Source organism: Rhizophagus irregularis, chromosome 3, assembly GCF_026210795.1.
Source record: "Rhizophagus irregularis chromosome 3, complete sequence".
NCBI lineage: Eukaryota > Fungi > Glomeromycota > Glomeromycetes > Glomerales > Glomeraceae > Rhizophagus > Rhizophagus irregularis.
In genome coordinates, this window is record NC_089431.1 from 3,232,949 (window position 1) to 3,257,904 (window position 24,956).

Consider the following 24,956-nt stretch of genomic DNA (forward strand, 5'->3'; position numbering starts at 1 on the left):
CCCTCATTTAAATCATTTAAATCATGCAGGTTTAGGAGCAGGTTTAGGAGAATATATATTACGTAATATTTTTTCTAGGCCGTGCAGCGCTGCGTATACTAAAGTCTTGTAACATATAAAAAAAATCTCATAATATCGAATTTTACTAATTAAATGCCGTTTAACGGAGTAAATTTTATAAACCGTATGCCCCTTTTTAACTTTTATAACGATTTTTTTTTTCGAAGATATTTTGTGTAACTTACGTTTTACATTATAAATTATATAATATACCATAATATATCAAAATTTTCCAGGTTATACCAGATTTTCCCATCATATTAACGAATAGTCCTATAACGAGACGCCCACTTCGTAATATTGAGTTGACTGTAGCTTTTCTTGAATAAGACCCCGTGTACTATATACAGATGCAGGTGAAAGCCCAAAAATTAAATTAAAATTCTTCCCTGTTTGATTTAATTTATTTTATGGCTAAAAGCGCCACAAATACGATATAATGAGGTCACTGCTCACAAACACTTATAAAATGAGCAAGAAATCCAAATAATTAAAATAAAACCTCTCTATAAAAAACAAAAAACAATGCTTTCCGACAAATCAACTAGTGAATATATTAACGTCGTCGTCAAACTTGCTGAACCTACAAGTGTTTTTGAATTACATAAACTAGCTGCTCGATTGGCTGGAAAACCAGCTTTCATTTCTACAACCGATGAAAATCAAGATGTCTTTCTAGCAATCAAAGAAAGTACAACTTTCATTAAACAATACTGCCATCAACAATGGCTAAAAGAATTAAATTATCAATGGAATGGTGAAACTACACATCCTTCTGAATCATCGCAAGCTGGTGCTTTAGAAGACAGCATTCTTTATGATGCAGATATTACAAATTTCGATTTTGCTGGATATTTAAAGGTATAATGTTGTGTTTATATTTTCTAATTTTCGATAAAATCTTTCTAATTATTCTAATTATAATGTTTTAATAGACCAAGTTCGACAACTTAACTTTATCTTCTGCTGAAGTTGATCAGCTCATTAAAGGTATTGTAGATCTTATCAAATCTGAAGGTTCTACCGTACATGACTCTTGGAAAGGACAATACAAGAAATTCGATTTACAAGACAAATGTTGTGATTTTTATTTCACTGACACCACAATTCCTGATAAAAATGGAACTCCAATTTTATTAATGTATTGGTGTGCTTGTTTCTATTAAATTAAAAATTAAACGAGTAAAAAAAAAAATTAAATGATTAAACTTTTAACCCATTACCTGTTATACAATTTGGATCGGTGAACACGTATGACAATTTATAATTTAATTTACAATGTAAAAATTATAAATTATTTTAAAAAAAATGATTTTAATGAAAATAAAAAATATATATTTTTTTTTAATATTAAATTTACTTGCCTTTTTTTAAAATAAATGATTATATAATATAAAAAAACAATAAAAATTATTAAAATTATTTATCAGAAATCTTATTATATGTAATCCTATTGGTTAATAAATTAAGAAATAAGAAATAATACTAGTATAAGACTATATAAATATCTTTTCATATAAACTAATAACATAGTAAAATTCGCATTTGTATCAACTACAATAATGGCTCCATGATCATCACATAAAATAGAATTTAGATAATGCTTTACGAGTTTGATGAACTAAATAACACGTTTTGTCACACTCTTGACATTGTGAAAATGTGCATTCTCCAAATGCAATGATTAATACAATCCACATGATCGGCAGTACATGGAAATTCAATCAATTTTCACATTTCATTCCATCAGGATAAGTGGCAGAAAAATTTTCCCAATATAACTTCAAGTCCTAAGCGTAAAGGAATAGGACAATATGTTTGTTTTTCGAATTTTTTCATTAGAAAAAATCCACCAGTCACGTAAATATGGACCATAATGGAGTTCTGGCACAATACTACCAGTTGCAACAAGTTTTCCTGTAGTAATGTGGGATTTTGACATGGGGAAAAAAGATTTCTAGACGCGTTTTTTTATTATTAAACATAACGCCGTAATTTACTATATCTGTTCTATCGATCACATGCGGATCGGCAATTAAGTGGTGATTCGTCTAAGAAGTAGAGAACTTTCTTATTTGTTTTCAGGGCGAGGAAAGTTCTTGCTTTTATCTTTTTTGCCTTTCATGAAGTTGAAAAGAAATAATTTCCCATTTCTTAAGATTCCGAATAGTAATTTCCCATTAGTTCTTCTTATTCTATGCTATCTAGAACCCGAACATGCGTAAATGGATCCTGGATTCTAAAATGGAAATTTTTTTCTCTACTTTATTTGCGAATCACCACATAATAATTCAAGTGCGTAATAAAAAATATGCCAGAACTTTCGAGCATGACGCACTCTTGACCGGTTTATTAATACGCTAATAATAAATGACTGATACACAATCACATGCCCATATCTGTGAAATCAGCGACATAAAATCAATAGGTTCGTCTATATTTCCCATACTAGCATGTCTGAAAGTGCTAATTTAACTTCATTCATCTGTAAATGGTTAGGTACTCATTCAGATCCACAACACTTGGAAACTGAGGAGAAACTTAGAAATCATATCATTCAACACGACATCAATTCTTGCAAAAGATCAATTTCAGGAGACTCAATTTATATATGTCCGTGGAAAGGTTGCAATAAATATCAAAGTAGTATTATTAAACTAGAAGGTATAAAAATATGTCAAGTACTTTTTAGCTTTACTTGCTCCGTAGATTCTCTAGAATAATAATTATAATTTTATTTTGCAGAGCATTTACGTCAACACACCCAATAAAAACCATTCAAGGTAATCAATATTTTACCCGTTACCTTGTTTTATAAGTACAGAGGTGACTGAAATAATCGCGGTGACCTTTTTTTTTAGTGTCCAATTTGCAATTGTTTGCAATTTGGTTCTCCTGATGCGCTAAGTCAACACTTGATTATGAACCATATTGATAGCGTTGTAGACTTACCGATGATGAAAATGAAAAATTGAATTTAGGTATGTTACCACAATTCGATTGTAGTTAGAATTTACATCGAAGATGAACTAAAACCACGTATCTTTAATTAATATCAAAATAATATCAGACTATTGAATTATATTTTCTCTTGTCCTAACATATTTTCTTTTCTTGTTAAAGAAAAAGTCAAGGATAAAAAACGATGTTTATGTGAAGAAAGAGATGAAAAATGAAATTATACCAATAATTAATACCAAAAATTATCTTATCATGATGTTCTTGTTAAAGGAAGAGTCAATGAAAATAAAAACACGGGGAATCTTAATTTTTACGAACGTGAAAAGATCCTGTGTGATTATTAGATAAAGGGTTCAAAATTATCTAATTATTACCGGAGAGCCCAGTTAGTGATTATGATTATGATGATTTACCCATTGCGCCACGGGGGGAGGGAATTGACTGAAGCGGACGAACTTATGTTGAAGACAGTTTGTAGATTTTACAAACATACAGAAGCTGGCGAATATTTTACTAAAGTCTTAGAAATGTTGGAAAGCGAATCTTGAGCATGGATATGTTATTATTTAGTCACATTTACAGCAAAATATTTTTAATGAATTTATTAGAGATAAAATATAAAAATTAGTTTCATCCATAAAATCATGTCATGCATTTTTCAAATGATCTCCAAAATCTTCCGGTTGATCGGGAGCTATCTGCAATAACCTGAGGGATCTATGCAACTTATGAAGTTGTCCTGTAGCTGTTCTTTTTAGTTTATTTTTATGGATTCTTTTATTTTGAATCGCTTTATATTGAACTAATAAATTTAAATCTTGCACACTCATCCCCTCATTTCCAAGTATATCAGAAAGTCATTTCTTAATTGTTTCATCATTAGATACTAGACTATACAATTTATAAAACTGTCAAATTTCCTATCTTCTGCTAATCCATCGTTGTAGCATTCTAATACGATATTGTACCATTCGCCAATAATATGGCAAATATCGTTTACTGCTTCGAACCCTTTCTCTATTAGGCAAAAATATACATACTTTTTCTGAGAATTTTCAGAGCTAATTGCCTTGGTCCACGAATTTTGAGTAAGATTGGAATATTTGGTGGACGGACCTTGAACCTTATACCATGTAACAGTGTCACCTGATTACTGTCAATACATTTACCGTTTGTTTTTTGATAAATCTCGCCATTTAATAATAAAAAAAAGGTATTAGAATAATTTATCAATAAAAATGGATCCCAGTTTTTAAGTTTTTAAAAACAATTAAACAAAGACAGTATTATCACACCTTCTGGATTTCTCATTTTTATAAGTATTCTAGGGACTTAGAATGTGTGAAATCCTATTGTTTGGCATTATTACAATTATCTTTATTATTATTATAATCACTGGTTAACATATCAAAATCGGAAAAATTATACAATTACTGTGCAGTACGCATAGCTGTATACGACATTTTTATTTATTACTCCTTACATATTTTTTTGAATGATCTCTTTTCCCAAACATCAATCCCAATTCCATAATTTGATATATGTGGCGTAACTGCGGATTCACGCGCAGTGGGTAAATCGATAGTGTAATATTATAGGTAAATCCGTAAATGGCAAAAAAATAATTTTATATTACGCAATATTGAATCTTCTTAATCGTCAGACGGATACTGCACCATATAAAATGTTAGAAGAGTTCTACAGTTCAAAAGTTGCCAAGGAGTCACCATCAAGACCAGTGACGCCATCCATAGAAGGGCCTAAATTTCCTCCTTCCTTTTCACAAAATGCGAATGTTACTAATGTTAATTATGGCGGCAGTTTAGAAGAACAAAAGCAGAGTTAGTCTGTTTTTAACATAGGATAGCGTTTTAAAATTTTAGTAAAATTTAGCATTATGAAAGCGCTGTTGAACTTGTCTATTATTTTTTTTTCATCTCTGTAAATGCTAAAATATATTCCCTGGTTATTATTCCTTGTAAAATACACACGTTTAAAAATTCGAAATAAAATCTTTATTTTTTTTTCGTAAAGTAATACATGAAAAAGAGCCTGCTGGCTAAGAAAAAATGAAAGTAAAAAATGATAGAATAGCAGGGTGTTTCAAGGGAGGAAAGGCATGAAAGGACACGCCTGCTTGTTAAGCCTGCCCATATAGTGGCAGTTCCTTCCCCGCTACTCAGTGGTATATATCACATTAACATTAATCATAATATTCAGACATCTATTAACCGGTTAAAAAAAAAAATAGTAGCTCCTATAACGTATATTTGGGCTTTACAAAATGTAATGTATAGTCTGTATACTGTACGACAATTCCTGACTGCCACTTAATTTGTTTCGAGGGGGTTGAATCAGGTCGGGTTAACACATTATGCACTTTAAAAAAAAAATTTTATTTCTTTATTATACTGATCTATTATAAGCTGTTAAACATAAATTCTATTTGTCTTTTTGCAATACAAATAAAACTAAGTAATTTTTAAAAATCCTGACCTAATAATGTCATGTACACATTTTTTTTACGATCTCTCTTTTTCTCTCCATTCTTTTCCTTTAAAATATACTAAAATTAACAAACATAGTGTAAATAAATTTACTAAAATTAATATAGAAAATGTTAAACCAGTACCAACAGAATGATCTATTGGAGAAGCAGCTATCAACATGCTCGGAGCTACTATACATTTACAAACATTTGACAAAGCAACAATTGAAGCACTACTTTTTGGATACGAATCAATTAAATATGTTTCACATGAATTTGTTGCAATTTGCGATACAAAAGCTCCTGTTAAATAAAAAATAAACATCAAATATATAATTATCGAGAATAAAATTAATTGTTCAACTTACCAATAAACATAGCAACGACAGGATAGACAATGAATACTTCATATTCAATGAACCAGCCAAAACAAAAATAACATAATGGTATTAAGGAAGCACCCCACCAAGCTCCATGTAATCTCAATTCGGGATAATAACTACCATCACGTTTTTTAATATTCCGTTTAAGTAGAAAGTCTGATACTCTACCTCCAGCAAAACTACCCAAAACTAGTCCAGCACCGGGAGCCAAAAAAATTAATCCAATTTCTGATGTAGCAGCTCCATAAATTAAGTGAAATTTAGTTGGAATTAAGATATTAACCACGTAATGAATTGATATAATCCATATCCAATATAAAATCACTAATGTAACATTTGCATGACGTAATAATAAAATTGGTGCCAATGGATTGAAAACTGATTGAGAAGAATTTGTTGTACTAGATTTATTATATGTCTCAGGTAAAAAGATAAATATCAAGAAAAGTCTTATGGTCGCGAATATAGCAATAAACCAAAATAGCGATCTCCAACTTATATATTGAGTTAGAAATCCTCCTATCGGTGGTCCGATTACTAGACCAATAAAAAATCCGAGATAAAATACTCCAATAGCATTTCCTCTTTCGGTTGTGTTGTATATATCAGTGAGTGTTCCAACGGAAAGACATTGAACGGCTGAGACAGAAAAAGATTGGAGCATACGAAATACTATCAACCAATAAATATTATTTGCAAATGCACACCCAATACTCGTTAATATTATTAAAAATGCATTAAATAAGAACACTTTTCTTCTTGTTCCTTGTAAATCAGAATATGACGCCCAAAATAATGGCTAAAATTTAATTAAAATTTTAGATTGCGATTTTAATCTAAGTTTATAAGATAATATTATTTACCGCGATTCCGTTAACGTACAGATATGATGCTACAGCCGTGTTTACTAGAGTTTCCGTGGTATTTAAATCTTCTCGTACCATCAATATTGCCGGATTAAATGATCTGAGAGCATAAGAAAAATAATTCTACATTAGATTAAAGGAATTTGTAAATTGTATCAATTCTTATAATGTGAAATTTACAAATTTCCTATAGAACCAATTATACCGGTAGCCGATATGAGAATTAAAACATTTCTTTTTTTCTTCGCCGACCAATTTCTTGGGCTATCATCTACGAGCGATGCTGTTGAATCTGTAAGTAATACGTAATTAATATTTTCTTTCATAATTATTGTTAATTATTTGGTTTAAAAACTTGGTATTTTTTGCAAAAAAAGGACTATGTTTTAAATTAATTTAGTCGCGGCCATGAACTTCAATTGTTACAAGTGAATCTTCATATCCCAATAAACATCATAAAATAAACAAATTAAAGCCTCAAAGTGGGCTGTAATTATGTGACTAATCAAAAAAATGTCATTTTCTTAATAAATTATTTTAAGTGGCTTTACTACGATAAACAATATTCATGAATGGCGCAGGCGATAAACTTTTGTTATTTATACTAAGCCCTAAAGATACGCAATTCTTAAGATTGTTAAGTGACATTTTATTTATTTTTTTAGTTAATTTTAATCCATATGTGAATATTATTGTAAATTTATCTTTAGCTTTCTTTTTAATAATAATAAATATAGGAAAAATATAAGGAAATGTATATGTATGATGTTAAGATTTCGCATTCTGTAACAAAAAAGAAATTCTTAATATACAAACTTTTTTAAAAAATGTCTACTATGTGTATTTTCCCTACTTTGCAAGTTCACTTAAAGCAACAGTGATGGTTTTGAACAAAACTTTTTTTTCGGGAGTTTTTTCATTAAATCACGTGACGTATTTAATTCTGGCCAGAATCAAATGATCGTATACAAAATATCCTTTTTTGAAAAAAAGGCGAGATTTAAACATTACACATGGGGTGAGTAAAAATAAAAATTCTTCATTAGTATCTTCATTTTTGCATTTATTATTCTTTACTAATTTGATTCATAATGCAGATTTGTCTAAGAGAAGCTGTATAAATAGATTTGAATAATGGAATTGTTATATGAAGTTATATCATAAATAGATTTGAAATTAGTGGATTTGTTAAAAGTAATGAATCCATTATATGAGTGCTATATGCCTCCTAATATTTATACATAGAGTACTGTTAAAGAATAATAAGTGATTTGTAAATTAATGATATTAGAGTAGAATATAGTTTTTTACTTTATGTATAATTACTAATATTTACTTTAATAAATTTATAAATTTACTGCAATTAGCAAAAAAAAAAATAAAATAAAAGTTAAGTTGTTTATAAAATATATTTTTAGAAAAAATATTAATAATTTTTCTCTCAATATCAATTTTTTTTTAAGTATTTTTTATAAAATCTTTAAGCTAATGGTAATAAGTTGCTTTACAATAATATAAATATATTTTTTAGATAAGTTAACAATAAGAAATAGAAAAAAAAATAAAAAAATAAGTAAGTATTTAGTATTATTGGTAAAAAATTTTATTATTTTATATATTTCTACTTTTAAAAAATCTATTAATTAGAATTTAATAATTAAATTCATCTTAATGAAAAAAATCTAATGATAGTAAAATTACATTTTTAGTATTAATATTATTATAAAAAATACATTTTATTAAAAGATATTTGAAATCCTATATATATAATGTATAAATAAAATATTTTATAAAATTTACTTTAACTATTTAATTAAATAATAAATTCTGATATTCTTTTTGTTATTTTAATTTCAATTTATATTATTTCAAATCATTTTATTTTAATCTTTAAAAGTTATAATTTGTAATTTTATTTTTATGAAATATATTAGTAGTATATTGTTTACTTAAATTTAAATTTTATTGATAATAAGAATATTAATATTATAGTGCGCAAAAAAAATAATTATAATAAAAATTATATGTTGAAAATCTTTAATAATTCTTGCAATATACACATTCGGCAAATAATTTTACCTGGTTACACAGTAAACATACTATATATATATGCTGATCATTTTTTATTTACATGTTCATTTATGTTTTACCCATAGCAAAATAGCATATAGAATTTTTACGCAATATCATACAATGATAGCCACATTATAGGAAAATGGTACCCACAATGGTACAACGCTAAAAGTTTATACTCTTTAACCTCTATCCCATTCTTTACAATATACCACTATGGTGGTAAAAAAAAAATCAATTACTGTAGATATTTTCCAGTGTATAATTCGAAAAGAGTGGGAAGGAATTGAATTGGAGATTTTTATTAATTTAATTAAAAGTATGCCATCAAGATTAGAACAAATAATTAAGGGTAATGGCAATAAGATAAATTATTAATTATGCATAGTCAAACTTTTTCGCAATATAATAAAGCATATATGTTTAAATTTTTATGAATTTTCAATAAATATTTATTACACAAATAGATAAAATATTATTATAATTATTTTTTTTTGCGCACTGTATATTAGAAATTTAAATAATATATAAATAAACTAATTGTAAAAGTTGCTTATTAGTCATAAAATTTTTAGGCTTATATTTTTAAATAACCTATTAATCAGATTTTGGGTTCATCTTAATAAGAAGAATTTAATGATAATAAAATCACATTTCTATTGTTAATATTAACTAAATTATTATAAATTAAAAATTTGACTATATATTTACTGAATTAAATGAGAAATAGTTAAATAAGAAATATTCAGAATCCTATTATATTCTTTAATATTTTTTATTAAAGAATTAGTAGTAATACTTGTAAATATTTTAAAGTAAAATAAATATATAGTTGACAGTTAAACAAAAAAGAAAAAAAATTTGTAAAACCTATTATTACATAAATTAAATCAATTTGATAATCAATAATTTCATCATCATATAATTTTATAACTATAATTTTTTTACATATAACTGCACTTATAATAATAACAATTTTTAGATATATTAAAAAACCACTAAGTAGGAATATTAAATAAGCAAATAAAATATATAATGCTATTAAAAAAAAAAAAAGTATAAGTCTTAGTATTAAGTTATTTTTTTTGCTTTTTTGAATTTTTAATAAATTTTTACAGTTAATTTATTTTAATTACTATTATTATTAATAATAAAATATTTTTATAAATATTAACTTTTTAAGTTTACTATAAGTTATATATGAATTATTTGTATTATTTATTTCATGGGAAGTTGGAAATAATAGGGTTTTCTTTCTGAAGGGAAAAAAGCCCTATTGTTTTCCTTCCCAGAAAATAAATGGATAATCCCCTGAAGTATATCACTCATTAATATTAACTATTTTAACTATTTTAAACTAAAATTAATAATTTCCTGGCTATCTATATGAGACTGGAAAATAACTAAACAAAGATTCCTGGTCATTTATAAACTCAGCTAATCACTCGCAATTTTTAAAAATTAGTATGAAGGTGATCATGAGTGACACATAGTGCGACAAAAGATTAAAATTTTAATATTATACTATATTATTTTAATTTTTTTTTCTTTTAATTAATCAGCCAATAGAATTACAATAAAAAATAAGGTAAATTTTAAATATTAAAAATTTTATAGTAATTTTTTTTAAAAATAAATAAAATTTTTTTAAAATACAAATGAAAAAATCTATAATTTATGTAATTTTACAGATTTTTAATAATTATTATTAAAGTTAAAAATAATTGAAATTAGAATAAACTAAAAATAAAAAAAAATGAATTTATTTTTATTCCGATTATAGCCTTTGATATTTTTACTTTTAAATTGTAAATTATTAAAAATAATATTAAATAAATTTGTAAAGCAGATAAAATTACCTATAAATTATAATTTTAAAGGTTATATAAAATTTATATATTTAAAAGTTTTATTTTTTAAAAAAATTTTTTTTTATCAAAAATTATGTCACTTTTTTTTGAAATAATTAGTAAATGATTAGGGCAATGACAGATATTACCTAATATCAGTTTATTATAAGAGTTTACCCTCCCTCCCCCAGCCGTAAAGTTGCTGGGCGAAACTAAGTAGTTTAGACAATTGTTGAAATTGAAACTAGTTGAAACATTTTATTAAAAAATTAAAAATTTGTGAAACTGCGAAACTGATGAAACTGGTAAAACTGTAAAAGGTTTAGACATATTTTTACATAGTAATTAATAAAGTTTACCATTTATTATAATAAATTATATAATTTAATATAAATTTAATCAGTTTTGCAATTATAAAAATTATAAAATTTAATATACATTATATTAATTATTTAAATCATTATATATATTAAAATATATAGTAAGTTTAATTAATAACCAGTTTTATAATTTTACTTTTTATATATTATTATTAGTACAGTCAGATCTCTATATAGTTATTTAATCAATTCTATAAAAATTGGTAACTATATAGAGGCTTTTACTATGATGTAATTATATAAAGGTTTTTTTATATAATAAGTATATAAATTGGATTTTCTCAAAGATGTGATTATAAGGAGAAATTTTATATGATGTAATTATATAAAATGTTACTATATGGAAGTCTAACTATATTTATTAATAAGAGAAAATTTATTCATCGCACGTGCGATGACATCGCTACCCCCCATTTTATTTATCACGTGATAAATCCAATTAAAATATAGCACGATTATTGTGTTACAATAAATATAAACAATTTTATAGCTTCGTCGATAGTTTTTTTTTCTAACACTCTTTTTAAATAAAAAAAACAACCTGTTTTTTTGCTTAAAAACGCGTTAAAGTTGCTTCTTAACATTTAAAAATACTTTTATGTACTCAAAAACTTTAATTGTTCAATTATCATAAAGAAATTGGGTTACACAGCTCAAGAGTGATTCGTGAAACATGGAAAACGATAACACTCCACAGGTTAGTCAATTGCGCACATTTTTTTTTTGTGAAATACTACTGAAATACTATTGAAAGTGCTTAAAAAAAATTAATTTGGGGTAAACGGCATATGGTATAGAGTTTTAATAGTGTTAATTTCTTAACAATTAACATCAATAGCATTATTTATTAGTTAGATAGCGTTAAATGTACATTATTTATTAGTTAGGTGACGTTAAATAGCGTTAGATATATATTAATTAACGTCACAAAGCATTATATTATTGCGCATTAATTTATTGGTATTAAATAGCATTACTTTAATGTGCTTAACAGCTAACTTATTTATTAATCTATTAAATAGCAAGAAATTGAAACTGAAGTTGAAATTCCCGTAGAAATTATTCTTGGTTCAGAATTAGAAAGTCTTGACTCTACAAATTATCCTTCATTAACACATCCTATAGAATTATCTGTTAATTCAAAATTTAGTTCGTGGGAAATTGCTGAACATTATCTAAAGGAATATGGAAGGCAAAAGGGATTTGTAGTTAATAAATACCGAGTTGAATATATTCAATTATCAAACTCAACTGTTCAAATTCCCAGAAGAAGAACATTTGCTTGTGAATATGCTGGAAAGTACAAACCTAACTATAAGTCTAAGCAAATTGATCAACAACGTAATAAAGGGTCAAAAAAAACTGATTGTAAATGGCGGGTTCACTTGAGTAAAACTATAAATAATAATTTCATTCATGTAACGTCTATCCATCTTGAACACAACCACAAAATACTTGCTGATAATACACAATTTGCTACAACATTCCGAAAATTTAATCAATCTATAATGAATGAAATTGAACATGCAGTTATACATGGACGTTGTGATGCATATACTATAAGAAATCTATTACAACCATTATTTCCCGACCAGCTTTTTCTTACACAAGATCTTTCAAATGCAATTCAAAAAATTAAACGTGAAAAAAAAATAGCTAGAACGATGCTTCTCATTTGTTAAAATTTCTCCTTGAACGACAAAAAGAAGAACCTATGATGTTTGTTCAACCTTTAATAAATGCGGATAGTGATAGACTGTGTGGTATATTTTGGATAACGGAAAATCAAATTATTTTGTGGACGCGTTATTCAGATGTTATTTTACACGATAATACCTCTAACTAATAGATATAACTGTCCATTATCTCTATTTATACTTGTTGATAATGATGGTAAATCACGTTTAGGGAGGCACAAGCTTTTTTAAATGATGAAACTCAGGAAAGTTATGAGTGGATTTTACAACAAACGCTAAATGCAACAGGAATTGAACCAAAAGTTATAATCGCTGATATGGATCCTGCAATGGATGTGGCATGTCAAACTACGTACAAAAATGCGTATCACATACATTGCATTTGGCATATGACCCAAAATTTACCTAAACGTCTCGAAAAATAAACTTGGTGCTGCAGATTTTAAGATATTTTTTCATGATTTTTGGAAAACTCGCAATTCACTATGTGCGAGGTTTTTGAACAACGATTTCAAGCTTTATTAAATAACTTTCCCAGTGGCAGTGATTATTTACATGACCCAATATATTCAACACGCCATTCATGGGCACGAGCATTTACAAACAGAATATTTACAGCTGGTATACAGTCAACACAGCGTGTGGAGTCAATAAATGCCATTATTCATAAAGTTGTTAATTCTAGCTCTACAATGGCAGAAGTAGCTGAGGCATTAGATTCTCGAATGCAAAAAGAAGAAATAAACAAGAATTTTATAGCATGGAAATACAAATCAACAATATATCATCAGCCATTTGTTGTGGAAAATTTTTTTAGTAACGTTAATAATATAGTTCAAAAATATTTTTCACCAAGAATTGTTGGGGAAATACATAAACAAATGTGCGAATCAATAATTTACAAATGTGAAAAACTAGATATTAAAGATGCATTTGAGTTTATTGAGGATCAACTGGTGAGTAAAAAATTAAAATTATAGTAGAATGATATAATAAATGTTTAACTAGTACTATTATGTATATATTTTTAGGATCAAAATGAAATTCCCGAAAATCAAGAAAGCCAAGGAACGTCAAATGATCAAGAAGAAACCAATAATATTGAAGATTATTACGATTTTCGCCAGACATACTTAAAATCATTGTTAAATTCAGTACCAAAAGAAATGATTAAAGAAGTATGGCGTATCATTCCATATATGGTGCCAAGTTCATATCAGCATATTATTATTCTTAACGATGGAACCCATTTATGTACATGCTTGTTATTGGTTTCATATGGAATTATTTGTCGTCATTATTTTAAATTAATGATTGAAAATCCAAACGCATTATTCCATATAATGCTAATGCCAACAAGATGGCTTCTGGATGACGCTTGGAATCACATTGACTCTATTTTTAATGAAGCTTTTATCGGAACATCATCTAAAAATTTAAAGCCAATTCATGATGATAATATTGATCAAAGGATTTATCTTGTCCTGGCGTAATGTCAACGTTCGAAGTAGAAATTCGTTATTATACGCGAAAAAAAGTAGATTATGGTCGAATTATGGGACATTTTAAGAAAGCACTAAACTATTCATTTGATAATAACGATCAAAAAAATTTAGATGATATTATACTAGCTTACATTGCGGAAAAAGAAACTATTATGACTCAATTAGAAAGGGGAAATGTTCTTAAAGACAATAATACAAATAATCAATTAAAGTTGTCTGATGGTCGTACATATGATGTAGATGATATTGGAAATCCATTAAAACGTCAAGGAAAAGGAGACCTGCTACTAAGCGATTAAAAGCTTGTAATGAACAAAAAAATAAGGCGAGTACGACACAAAAATCACAAAAAGAGAATGTACTATATGAAGAAAATATTGAAAATTCAAATGGGCGTAAATGTGGTTTGTGTCGTAAAATGGGTCATTATGCTCCCAAAGTGTCCCAATAAGAAAAACGTATAATATTTTAACAATTAAATAAAGTAATAATTTTTACTGTGTATAAATAATAATTTTTTAGTACATGTAAGCTAATTTATTAAGAGTTGAACAATATACAAATACAATTCTGAATTTCTAATATTTAAACTAACCTATAAAGGATATAATCCCACGAAAATCCTTATCATAAAACACTATTCATACCCTTCGTTGATTTATAAAATAGTGTGTTGAATTTCATTTTGTTTATTTCTGTATAAGCAAGGCTGTACGTCTAATCTTTACATTATGTTAATATCTAAATAAAAATTGGGCATTAGTTTGCGAGTTCAGAATTTCATTGCAAATGCACAACCACGACTAAAATATTCATACTTGTTTGTATAAATACCTCTTTCTATACTCCTCTTTCAAACACTTCGGATGCAATAAAAGGTGGCTTATCTATTATATGTGGTCGCACAGATCTGTTGTGCATTTATTCCAAAATAAATCTCAAAAATATCAAGCGTTTCCTGATGAAAAGTTTTGCCATTATCATATAAAAGAAAAGCAAAAACTAATTCTTTAAATTGAAGTATAAAAACGTATATACTTTTAATAAAAAAAAGAATTTGTTTGATTGCTACTTGATTAAACTAATGAATTATATAAGAAAAATGATTAAAATCCAAGTTAATTTAAGTTATTAAAATTGATGAATAAAGAGAAATTTTACCTTCTTAAGCCACTGAAAAACACATCTAGATTCTTTAAAAGCAAAATCCATTAAAGATATTTGACAGAATTGCGTATCTTAGGAAATTCTTGCTATTTAATAGATTAATAAATAAGTTAGCTGTTGAGCACAATAAAGTAATACTATTTAACACCAATAAACTAATGCGCAATAATATAATGCTTTGTGACGTTAATTAATATACATCTAACGCTATTTAACGTCACCTAACTAATAAATAATGTACATTTAACGCTATCTAACATCACCTAACTAATAAATAATGCTATTGACGTTAATTGTTAAGAAATTAACGCTATTAAAACTCCAAATTAATTTTTTTTAAGCACTTTCAATAGTATTTCAGTAGTATTTCACAAAAAAAAAATGTGCGCAATTGACTAACCTGTGGAGTGTTATCATTTTCCATGTTTCACGGAATCGCTTGAGCCGCGTAACCCAATTTCTTTACGATAATTGAACAATTAAAGTTTTTGAACCTACTTTACTAAGACATAAAAGTATTTTTAAATGTTAAGAAGCAACTTTAACGTGCTTTTTAAGCAAAAAAACAGGTTGTTTTTTTTATTTAAAAAGAGTGTTAGAAAAAAAAACTATCGACGAAGCTATAAAATTGTTTATATTTATTGTAACACAATAATCGTGCTATATTTTAATTGGATTTATCACGTGATAAATAAAATGGGGGGTAGCGATGTCATCGCACGTGCGATGAATAAATTTTCTCTATTAATAATTATATATTTATTTATAAAAAATTTATTTAAATATATATATAATGTATTAATAATTATTTATTTTAAATTTTATTAATTAGAAAGTTTAGACATAGTTTAGACATTTAGCTATTGTCGAAACCTTTTGTCATAGTTTAAACTATTACTAATTAAAGTTTAGACTTTTGTCAAAAGTTAAAATGAGTTTAGCCAAGCAACCAAGCGCCAGGTGCATATATTATATATGTAATTTCCTTATATAGTATATATGTAACCTAAGATTTTTAATTACCTCCTCTCCCCCTAGAATATTAGATAATATCTGTCACTGCCCTTAGCATGATGTTATTTTTATATATTAAATTTAGAAAATAAAAAATTATTCAATAAGAAATAAATTTTTCAAAATAAAAATATATAAAATTAAATAAACTAAAATTATAAATAATAAATAATTAATTAAAATTAAAATAAATTAAAATCAATATAAAGTAAAAGTAAATTACACTGGTAAAAAAATGATCTATCCTATACATATCTTACATATATCTTATACATATCAGATATTCAAAATGTAGAAAATCTTACACAAATAATACACATATCATACACACATCAGGTATTTATATATATCATATACCTATTAGGATATATATACAGTCAACTCTTGTTATAATGAACCCTAGATTCCAGACCTTAACTTTGCTATAGGGCTATAGTAAAGATTTTAAGAGATTTGATTGGTTAATTTGTTATAGCAAAGGGAAATTTATTATAGTTGTCTAAAAAATTCACTATATCAAGGGTTCACTATATCAAGGTTTGACTGTATAAGTACTTAATATGTGTATGATATATGTATTATTTGTGTAAGATTTTCTACATTTTGAATATATAAGATATGTATAAGATAGATTATTTTTTTACTATTATTACAAAATTAAAATATAAAAAAAATACAATTAAAATAAAAAAAAGTTAAAAGAAATTCAAAAATAATTTTAAAAAAACTCAAAGAAAAATTAAAAAAAAACAACCAAAAAATTTTAATAAAAAAAATTCAAAAAAAAATTTTTTTAAAAAAAAAATCAAGAATCAAAAAATTTCCAAGAAAAAAATCCAAAAAAAAATCCAAAAAAAAACTTAAAAAATTCAAATAAAAAATATAAAAAAACTGGTTAATTATTATAAAATGTAAAGAAACTAGATTTCTGAAATTCAAAATTATTTAAGAAAAAAAAAACAGTTAATTAAAATAAATATCTGTTAGTATCTAATAAACAAATAAATATAATATATGGTTAAAAATTTTAATTTTAATTATAAAATTAGGTTAATTTTAGCCAATTTTCCATATTTTATATAATTATGATTTGTATTTTTTAATAGTGAATTTTTTCATATTTTTATAATATACTATTCTTTATAAGATATTTATTTTTGAAATTTATATTATTATTATTAATACAATTTATAATAAATAATTACTTTGTTTAATTTAAATATTTAAACAATTTTACAACTTATGCCTTTTTTTTATAATTTAAGAATCTAATATAAACAAAATATATAATTGGTTTTTTATTTAAATTTTTTTTTTTTATTTATTAAACAAAATCCACTTAAAATTTTACAAAATCTTTTATTTTATAATATAGCAACTTAAATTTCAATTTAAATTTCAATATATTTATTTCACATTAATATAATCATCCTATTTCATATATATAATAACCATTCAAACTTCTTTTTTCATTATATTATAAATATTTCAAATGTTTTCAAAAGATTTCCCTTTAATAGCTGAATACTTTGATAAAATGTTCTTTCTAACAAAATTTTCAAAAACTTCATCATAATCTTCCTTTACTTCAATCATACCAACTAATTCCAAATGTAAAGGAATCCTTTCATTATTTTTCCACATATCCAAAAAATCCCAAAGATTATATTTAGTAATAAATAAAGGATTTTTTAAGTATAATTTAAAAAGAGGATCAGGGGATTGATCAGCCAATAATTCCATTATTTTAGTATATTTTCTTCTATTCCCCTCACCATCATCATATTCAATTTGAATTAAAGGTTCTTTAATAAATTCCAATTTTAATATTTTTAATCTATCACAATTTAGTAATAATTGTTCAAAATCTTCGTATATAGTATCTTTATAACAAATTCCAAGAAATTCTATTAAAGGACAAAATGTTGAGATAGTTTGAATATATGAATGAATATGAGTATCAGGATAAATTGAGAATTTTGAATCAATATCGATTTTTCTCAATGAATTATTTCTTGTAGTTGAAATTAATTTTTGAAAAATGTGTAAAGGTTGAAGCCAAGGAACTGAAACATCATTATTATATTTGAGATAAAAATTTTCAAGATTTGGTAGAAAAGAATCACTCAAAGCACGTAAAATATTTGTTGAAGATAAAACTTCATTTTCTTCCTTGTGATGCCTTATTCCGCATTCATGATTTAATTTCAAGCTAAGTGACTTTAAATGAATCAAAGATTCGAATGTATCTTTTGGTAATTTCACTTCTCCTTTAAAAGATAAATGAGTCAAAGAATTTGACTGTGATCTTATTTCCTTAACAATATTGGTATAAATAACTCTCTCACTCATCACCATGTGAAATTCTTTTAAATTCTTTTGATTACTGATAAGATAAGCCAATCCTTCATTATCTCTATCAAATCTATCCACATTGATTTTTTGAATATTCCTACAAATTTTTGAAATATTTTTGTAAGTTGCTGTAACCAATTCCTGATCATATTTTTCTGAATTATCACAATCCAATTCAGTAATTCTTGAGAAAAACGTTTTTCCTATAACAAATAAATTAGTATCCAATTTGAACGGAACATTTTTGAATGAAATAGGGGAAGAACAATGATATATAAACAATTTCCAAAGATCATTAATCAAAGAATGTGCATCATAATAATCATCCTTATGATGAATCCATTCTTCACTAGTAAATAATAAATGTGCCATCATTTCAATTTCTGTACTATTAAAACAACGTATATAACTAACATAATCGAATAAAGGAATTTTTAATTTTGGTAACGAATTAGCTAAAATTTTTTTAATATGTTTTTTAATTACAGTAGTATCTTTTAATAAAGAACAGGAAAGAATTATTTTACAAAGTAATTTTTTATTTTTATTATGTAAATTTGGGTTAATGAATGGATTTTTCCATAAAAATGGAGCGGCAAGTTCACACCATTGTCGATTTACTAATAAACATGAAAATAATGTTGTGTGAATTTCTTTACTTTTATGTGTATTTGTAATTATTTCAAATATTTGCCAAAGACAATCTTTGGATAGTTTTGGATTTGAAAAAGACATTTTTTTTATTTTATTTTATTTTATTTTTTTTCCTAAATAGTAAAGAAGCGAAGTAAAGAAAAAGGAGAAAAGGTTAAACAAACGATGAACAATTGAAAAAAAAAATCAAATTTATCTTTTTTTTCGTAATCTGTATATATATATGTATAATAATACGAATAAATGTTTGTTCATCTGATCTGTGATGTATTCATTGCTAATTTTGCCTAATTACTATAATAGCCAATTTGCTAGCTAGTTTTGACATTCAATGATTTTCAATCGCTGCGGTAAATTCTGGTGATCATCTTTGGCGTCATATGCCTAATTATTTGATTCTTTTCAACTGATTGATATTTTTAAAACTTATAAAAACGATATAACTTTTTCGAGTTACAATCTCCTGAATTTATAATGTTGTCAATTTCTTATTCACATGACAATTGGATGATCGTTTTTCCGGTTGATTATTAATTATTATATAATTCCAGGGGGTAATATCATGCGATTTTAATTAAAAAAAATGCAGTGTGACTGGTTACACAATAACAATAATTAAAAATAAACAATAAAAAATATTTTTCTCGCCTTATTCAGTTTTACCGTATTTTTGAGAAAAAAAATGTATAATGAATTAAATGAACGTATGAATAAAATGTCTGTTAATGAAGAAATTATTACAAAAAGTAATGATGGTTGTAATGCTAAAAGCTTAATCGAAGATCGAATCATTCTTAACGTTGGTGGTATCAAGGTAACGAAGAAATAAAACAATCCTTTTTGTTAAAAATTAAAAAAAACTCTTCACCTTTTTAACTTATTTTTTAAAAATAAAGTATGAAACGTTTATATCGACATTGACAGCATATCCTGATACATTACTTGGAATAATGTTTTCGGAACGGAATAAAGATATGGTACATTCAACGAATGGAAATGAATATTTTTTTGATCGAGATGGTTATTTATTTCGATATGTTCTTCAATATTATCGAACAGGAAAAGTTCATTGGCCAGAATTTCTATCATCAAATCAAATGGAAAATAATTCATTTGTAGATAAAGGATTAAAACAACCCGCATCGCCAATAGAAGTAGCGGGAATAATATCATTAAATAACAAAGAAGGAGGAGTAGTGGATAATTTAACTGGATTAGGAGTAGGGAATTACGTATCATTACCATTCACAAGAGAAGAATTGGAACAAGAATTATTATTTTTTTTAATTCCAACAAGATCAGATGAAGAATTAACTGAATCCATATTACAGGAAGAATCATTAAATGTTACTACACCATTATTAACATTTGCAAATAAAGCAGTGGTAGATAATGTTAATGGATTTTTATATTCATTAAAAGAAGTGATGTATTCTTTGGCATCATTATTCGAGAAAAAAATCATGATAACATTTTATCACGATAGACGAGCGCCAGTATTTAAATTAATACCACCAAATCCAAACATTATTATGAACGAATTAGCGCCCTTTAACGAAAAAATGAAAACCATTTTAACACCTTATGCGGGAGTTGGATATACTTTATTAATGAATTTTGAAAACGAAATCGAAGCTTGGATGATTGAAGAAATTAAAGAGTTGAGATGGTTTATGGAGAAACCCAGTGGGTTACCTAATAGATTTGTTTTATATTTGAGTTTTAATGATAAATTTTTAAAACAGCAAATTTTAAAAAATAGTTTACTATCCAAAGTTGTGAATGGAGGTAATGCAAGTCAAAATTTAAATACAAATGTAAATGAGAATACTACGACATCATCTGCTACAAATGCAATGGGAGAAAGTTCTGGAGGTGATGCAATTGCAAATTCTTCAACAACATCATGAAATAAAGTAATATGTTGCAAAGGTAAGGTGAATTTAATAAAAAATATTTCAGATTCATTTACTTTTATAATATTAAATTTATTAATATAAATCGATCTATATAAATTAATCACTAATTAATTCAAATTAATTTTTCTTTATAATAAGATAAGTTTATTAAAATCTCTTGTAAAAATAATACAAAATAAAAAAAAAAAGAAACCTATTGTTAAAAGTGATATTATTTAAAATGGAAATTCTTTGATCCATTTACCTGAATCAACAGTTAAAACATCATCTTTAATAAATTTATCAATAACAACTAAATAAGGATGCAAGTCTTCTTTTTCATTATCTTTGATTTTTAAAGTTAATTTAATATTTCTTGGTTTCCATAATTCCAAAAAATAAGATAATTCATGAGGTAATAACCACCAAAGATTACTTAAATATAAATAATTTAAATTGATAGAAGACCAAGCAATTAAAGCATCTAATAATGATTTAGTTTGCAATTCCCTTTCCATATTATAATCATAATTTTCATCATTTTGTACTTTTAAGAAATCAAATTCAATAGAATTTAAATATTCAGCACTAATTAATAATTGTTTAAAATCATTCAGTAAATCACTAATATACCAAATTTTTAAATGATTAATTAAAGGACAATGATTAATTATTGATTGAATGAATAATTGTAATCCAATTATCTTTGAGGGAGGTCTTGTAGCATTAATTATTTCAAATTTCCGAAGCAAACCTTTTGTAGTTGAAATTAGTTTTGAAAAACAATCTAAAGAAATTTCAAAGGAATAATAATTTAAGTGAATAACAAAAAATTCCAACTTTGGCAAAACAGTTAAATTTAATAGACAATTAATATTGCTATATGTAGCAAATTTAATGTGTAATTGCTTTAAATTATGTAAAGAAGAGAGAAATGAATTTTGTGAAGAAAAATAAAAGTTTCCTTTGAATGATAATATTTCAAGTGAATTAGATTTAGTTGATAATGCCTGATTAATAAATCTTAAATTTTCTACATGTTGATTTGTAAATAAATGTATCTCTTCTAAATTATTCTGCGCTTTAATTAAAGTAGCCAAACCTCTGTCATCTTTATCTAAAGGATTAATCCTAATTTTTGTTAAATTATGACAAATATTAGCCAATCCAATAAAATTTTTATTTATAGATTGATTCATTTCATTTCCAACTACACATTCCAATTCATTTAACCATCTTAAACATTGTTGAGATCCAGGTAATATACTAATATTAATATTTTGAGGTAATTTAAGATATTCAATATTATTACATTTTTTCATAAATAATCTCCAAATTTCTTCAAATAAAATATAACCAATATTTTCTTCGTGTTTTTTATCAAAAATAACATTTAATTCTCGTTTATTTTCAATTAGCATTCTAGTCACATTTTCAATATCTAGACAATTAATATGTCTACAATAACTTACATAATCAAATATTGGATCTTTCATGGGGTTTTCAAAAGAAATTAATCCAAAAATATCGGTCAAATTTTTGTCCTGTTGTTGTTCACGATGATATTGTAACAAACATGATAAAATTGTTCTCGCGATAGAAAGTTTTTTATTATAATTGTTTTTTGATTTATTTGAATTTGGATTCCACGGATTTCTCCATAATATTGGTATAGCATTTTGAAAAAATAATTTATTTACTAATATACATGAGTAAAGGTTTTTATGCGTTATATGAAGATATTCTGATGAATCAACGATATATTCAAATATTCGTCTTAAACAATCCGGGTATAATTGAATTCGTGAATTCATAGTAAGAAATTTTTTTAAAATTTTTTTTTTTTACAATTTCTTGGAGAGAGAGGGAGAGGGAGAGAAAAAATGCCCACAATTGTTAACGAAAGATAAAATAAATGATGATTTATTGTAATTTACGGATGTGTAAGATTTCACGTTTTTTGGGACTTTTAATAATGAAAAAGTATTCTGTTTGTATTACAATGTGTTTGTAATTCTGCAACGTGTCACTGAATAACCCACGCGGTAAAACCGCAGTAAAAGTATTAGAAAATCGGCGCAAGACGAAAAAATGATTTGATGATAGATAATATCGTGACATAATATTTGGACACTATTTATTTTCCACAATGTATATGTTAACTTTGTTTAAATTAATTATCAAAAAGCGACCATACTCTCTATGTTTCAATGAATATATTGAAATAACCAAACTAGGAGAACTTTATCGAACCCCGATATAACAATCGATTCCAATTTAGGTATGACGCAAGATGAAAAATGATTTAATAACAGATAATATGACAAATGCACTATCCTATTTTTTTCACAATGCATATATTAACTTTGTTTAAACTCTATCTCTATGAAGTAACTAAATTAGGAATCGGACCAATATAATAATTTAGGTATGGTTCTTTTTTATAATTGTAGAAAATCGACGCAAGAAGTTTAATTATAACAAGTGCACTATCCAATTCATTTTGTATAATAATATTTTGGACACTATTCATTTTTACAATGCATACATTAACTTTAATTATTAAAGGCGATCATAACTCTCTATGTCTATTGAAGTAACCAAATTATGTCGAACCGAACAATCGATTCCAATTTAGGTATGATTCGACGCAAGATTTTAAATTATGACAAATGCACTATTTGTATAATATTATTTTGGACACTATTTATTTTTTACAATGCATAGATTAACTTTGTTTAAATTAGTTATTAGAATTTTTTTTTTTTTAATATCCGAAATACATTTCAAGTCCAGAGAGACCCTAAAAAAAACGCCTAAAAGAAAAAAAAACGAACTTTCTATCTCTATGAAGTAACCAAACCAGGAGATCTTAATCGGACCAATATAATAATCGATCCTTTAAGAGATTGGGAAATTGACGATAATGTTCGTCTTATTGTTAAATTTTAGGGTATATGATAATATGAGCAATATGGGCAATATCGAACTTTATGACAACTGACAACTAAAACTTCTAGTATCGAAATTGTCATTGGAAAGTTTCTTGCCCACTGCGATTTTTAATATATATGATAATTATCGTATAAAATACCCCGGGTATAAATAAACTTACCGGGGTATTTTATACGAAAAATGGCCTAATTCTCAGAATTAAATTTTTTAACCACCCTGGTGTGTTATAACGGGATACGCCGGGGTCTTTTAATCAGTACTACACGGTGTTTAAATTCCTTATTTTCATTAATTCATTAATATACGGCCGAGGAATTCGGTAAACTCAAATAGAATAATCTCGATCTCATATTCGGCCGGTTTGAAAGACAAACTTCGCCATCGGTATAGTTTTTCCGAACCGTGTTAATTTTGTCAATCACGTCAATCATGTCAATCATGTCAATTAAGTTAATTTTATATGACGTACATAATTATTTTTAGGTTATCGACCGAATTAATGTTGTTGATTCTGCAGTACATCACCTTGCAGATGGATTTTTCTTAATTCTTATTGGTTAATGTTAAATTGATAAAATATAAAACGGATTTTATTTTATTTTTTTTAAAAAATTTTTTTTTTTTTTTTTTCTGAAAGAAACACTGCAGAT

General features: G+C 25.8%; 6 protein-coding genes across 6 annotated transcripts; 3 read left to right on the plus strand and 3 right to left on the minus strand.

Moving 5' to 3' along the window:
• Positions 1-585: 585 nt before the first annotated feature.
• On the plus strand, positions 586-1,226 carry OCT59_020802 (uncharacterized protein; the record flags this gene model as incomplete). The annotated part of the gene is made up of 2 exons (XM_025316605.2): positions 586-921; positions 996-1,226. The coding sequence occupies 2 exons, from the start codon at positions 586-588 to the stop codon at positions 1,224-1,226; spliced, it is 567 nt and encodes a 188-aa protein (XP_025180117.2).
• A 1,204-nt stretch (positions 1,227-2,430) lies between these two features.
• OCT59_020803 (uncharacterized protein) lies at positions 2,431-3,236 on the plus strand (the record flags this gene model as incomplete). Its single annotated transcript, XM_066149409.1, has 6 exons — positions 2,431-2,488; positions 2,560-2,741; positions 2,806-2,843; positions 2,922-2,937; positions 2,999-3,041; positions 3,184-3,236. The coding sequence occupies 6 exons, from the start codon at positions 2,431-2,433 to the stop codon at positions 3,234-3,236; spliced, it is 390 nt and encodes a 129-aa protein (XP_065990318.1).
• Positions 3,237-5,401: 2,165 nt separating this feature from the next.
• On the minus strand, positions 5,402-7,084 carry OCT59_020804 (uncharacterized protein; the record flags this gene model as incomplete). Its single annotated transcript, XM_025323470.2, has 4 exons — positions 5,402-5,812; positions 5,878-6,691; positions 6,756-6,858; positions 6,939-7,084. The coding sequence occupies 4 exons, from the start codon at positions 7,082-7,084 to the stop codon at positions 5,544-5,546; spliced, it is 1,332 nt and encodes a 443-aa protein (XP_025180119.1). The 3' UTR covers positions 5,402-5,543.
• A 10,752-nt stretch (positions 7,085-17,836) lies between these two features.
• On the minus strand, positions 17,837-19,534 carry OCT59_020805 (uncharacterized protein; the record flags this gene model as incomplete). Its single annotated transcript, XM_025316608.2, has 1 exon — positions 17,837-19,534. The coding sequence occupies one exon, from the start codon at positions 19,532-19,534 to the stop codon at positions 17,933-17,935; it is 1,602 nt and encodes a 533-aa protein (XP_025180121.2). The 3' UTR covers positions 17,837-17,932.
• A 597-nt stretch (positions 19,535-20,131) lies between these two features.
• On the plus strand, positions 20,132-21,546 carry OCT59_020806 (uncharacterized protein). Its single transcript, XM_025316610.2, has 3 exons — positions 20,132-20,267; positions 20,350-21,385; positions 21,511-21,546. The coding sequence occupies exons 1-2, from the start codon at positions 20,136-20,138 to the stop codon at positions 21,361-21,363; spliced, it is 1,146 nt and encodes a 381-aa protein (XP_025180123.1). The 5' UTR covers positions 20,132-20,135; the 3' UTR covers positions 21,364-21,385; positions 21,511-21,546.
• A 41-nt stretch (positions 21,547-21,587) lies between these two features.
• On the minus strand, positions 21,588-23,165 carry OCT59_020807 (uncharacterized protein; the record flags this gene model as incomplete). The annotated part of the gene is made up of 1 exon (XM_025325650.1): positions 21,588-23,165. The coding sequence occupies one exon, from the start codon at positions 23,163-23,165 to the stop codon at positions 21,588-21,590; it is 1,578 nt and encodes a 525-aa protein (XP_025180124.1).
• Positions 23,166-24,956: the final 1,791 nt, after the last annotated feature.

Excerpts from the sequence above, each read along its gene's own strand:
- OCT59_020806 (XM_025316610.2), top strand. The coding sequence starts at position 20,136 with ATGTATAATGAATTAAATGAACGTATGAATAAAATGTCTGTTAATGAA. Across the intron at positions 20,268-20,349 it reads TTAACGTTGGTGGTATCAAG|TATGAAACGTTTATATCGAC; the intron begins GTAACGAAGAAA and ends TTAAAAATAAAG.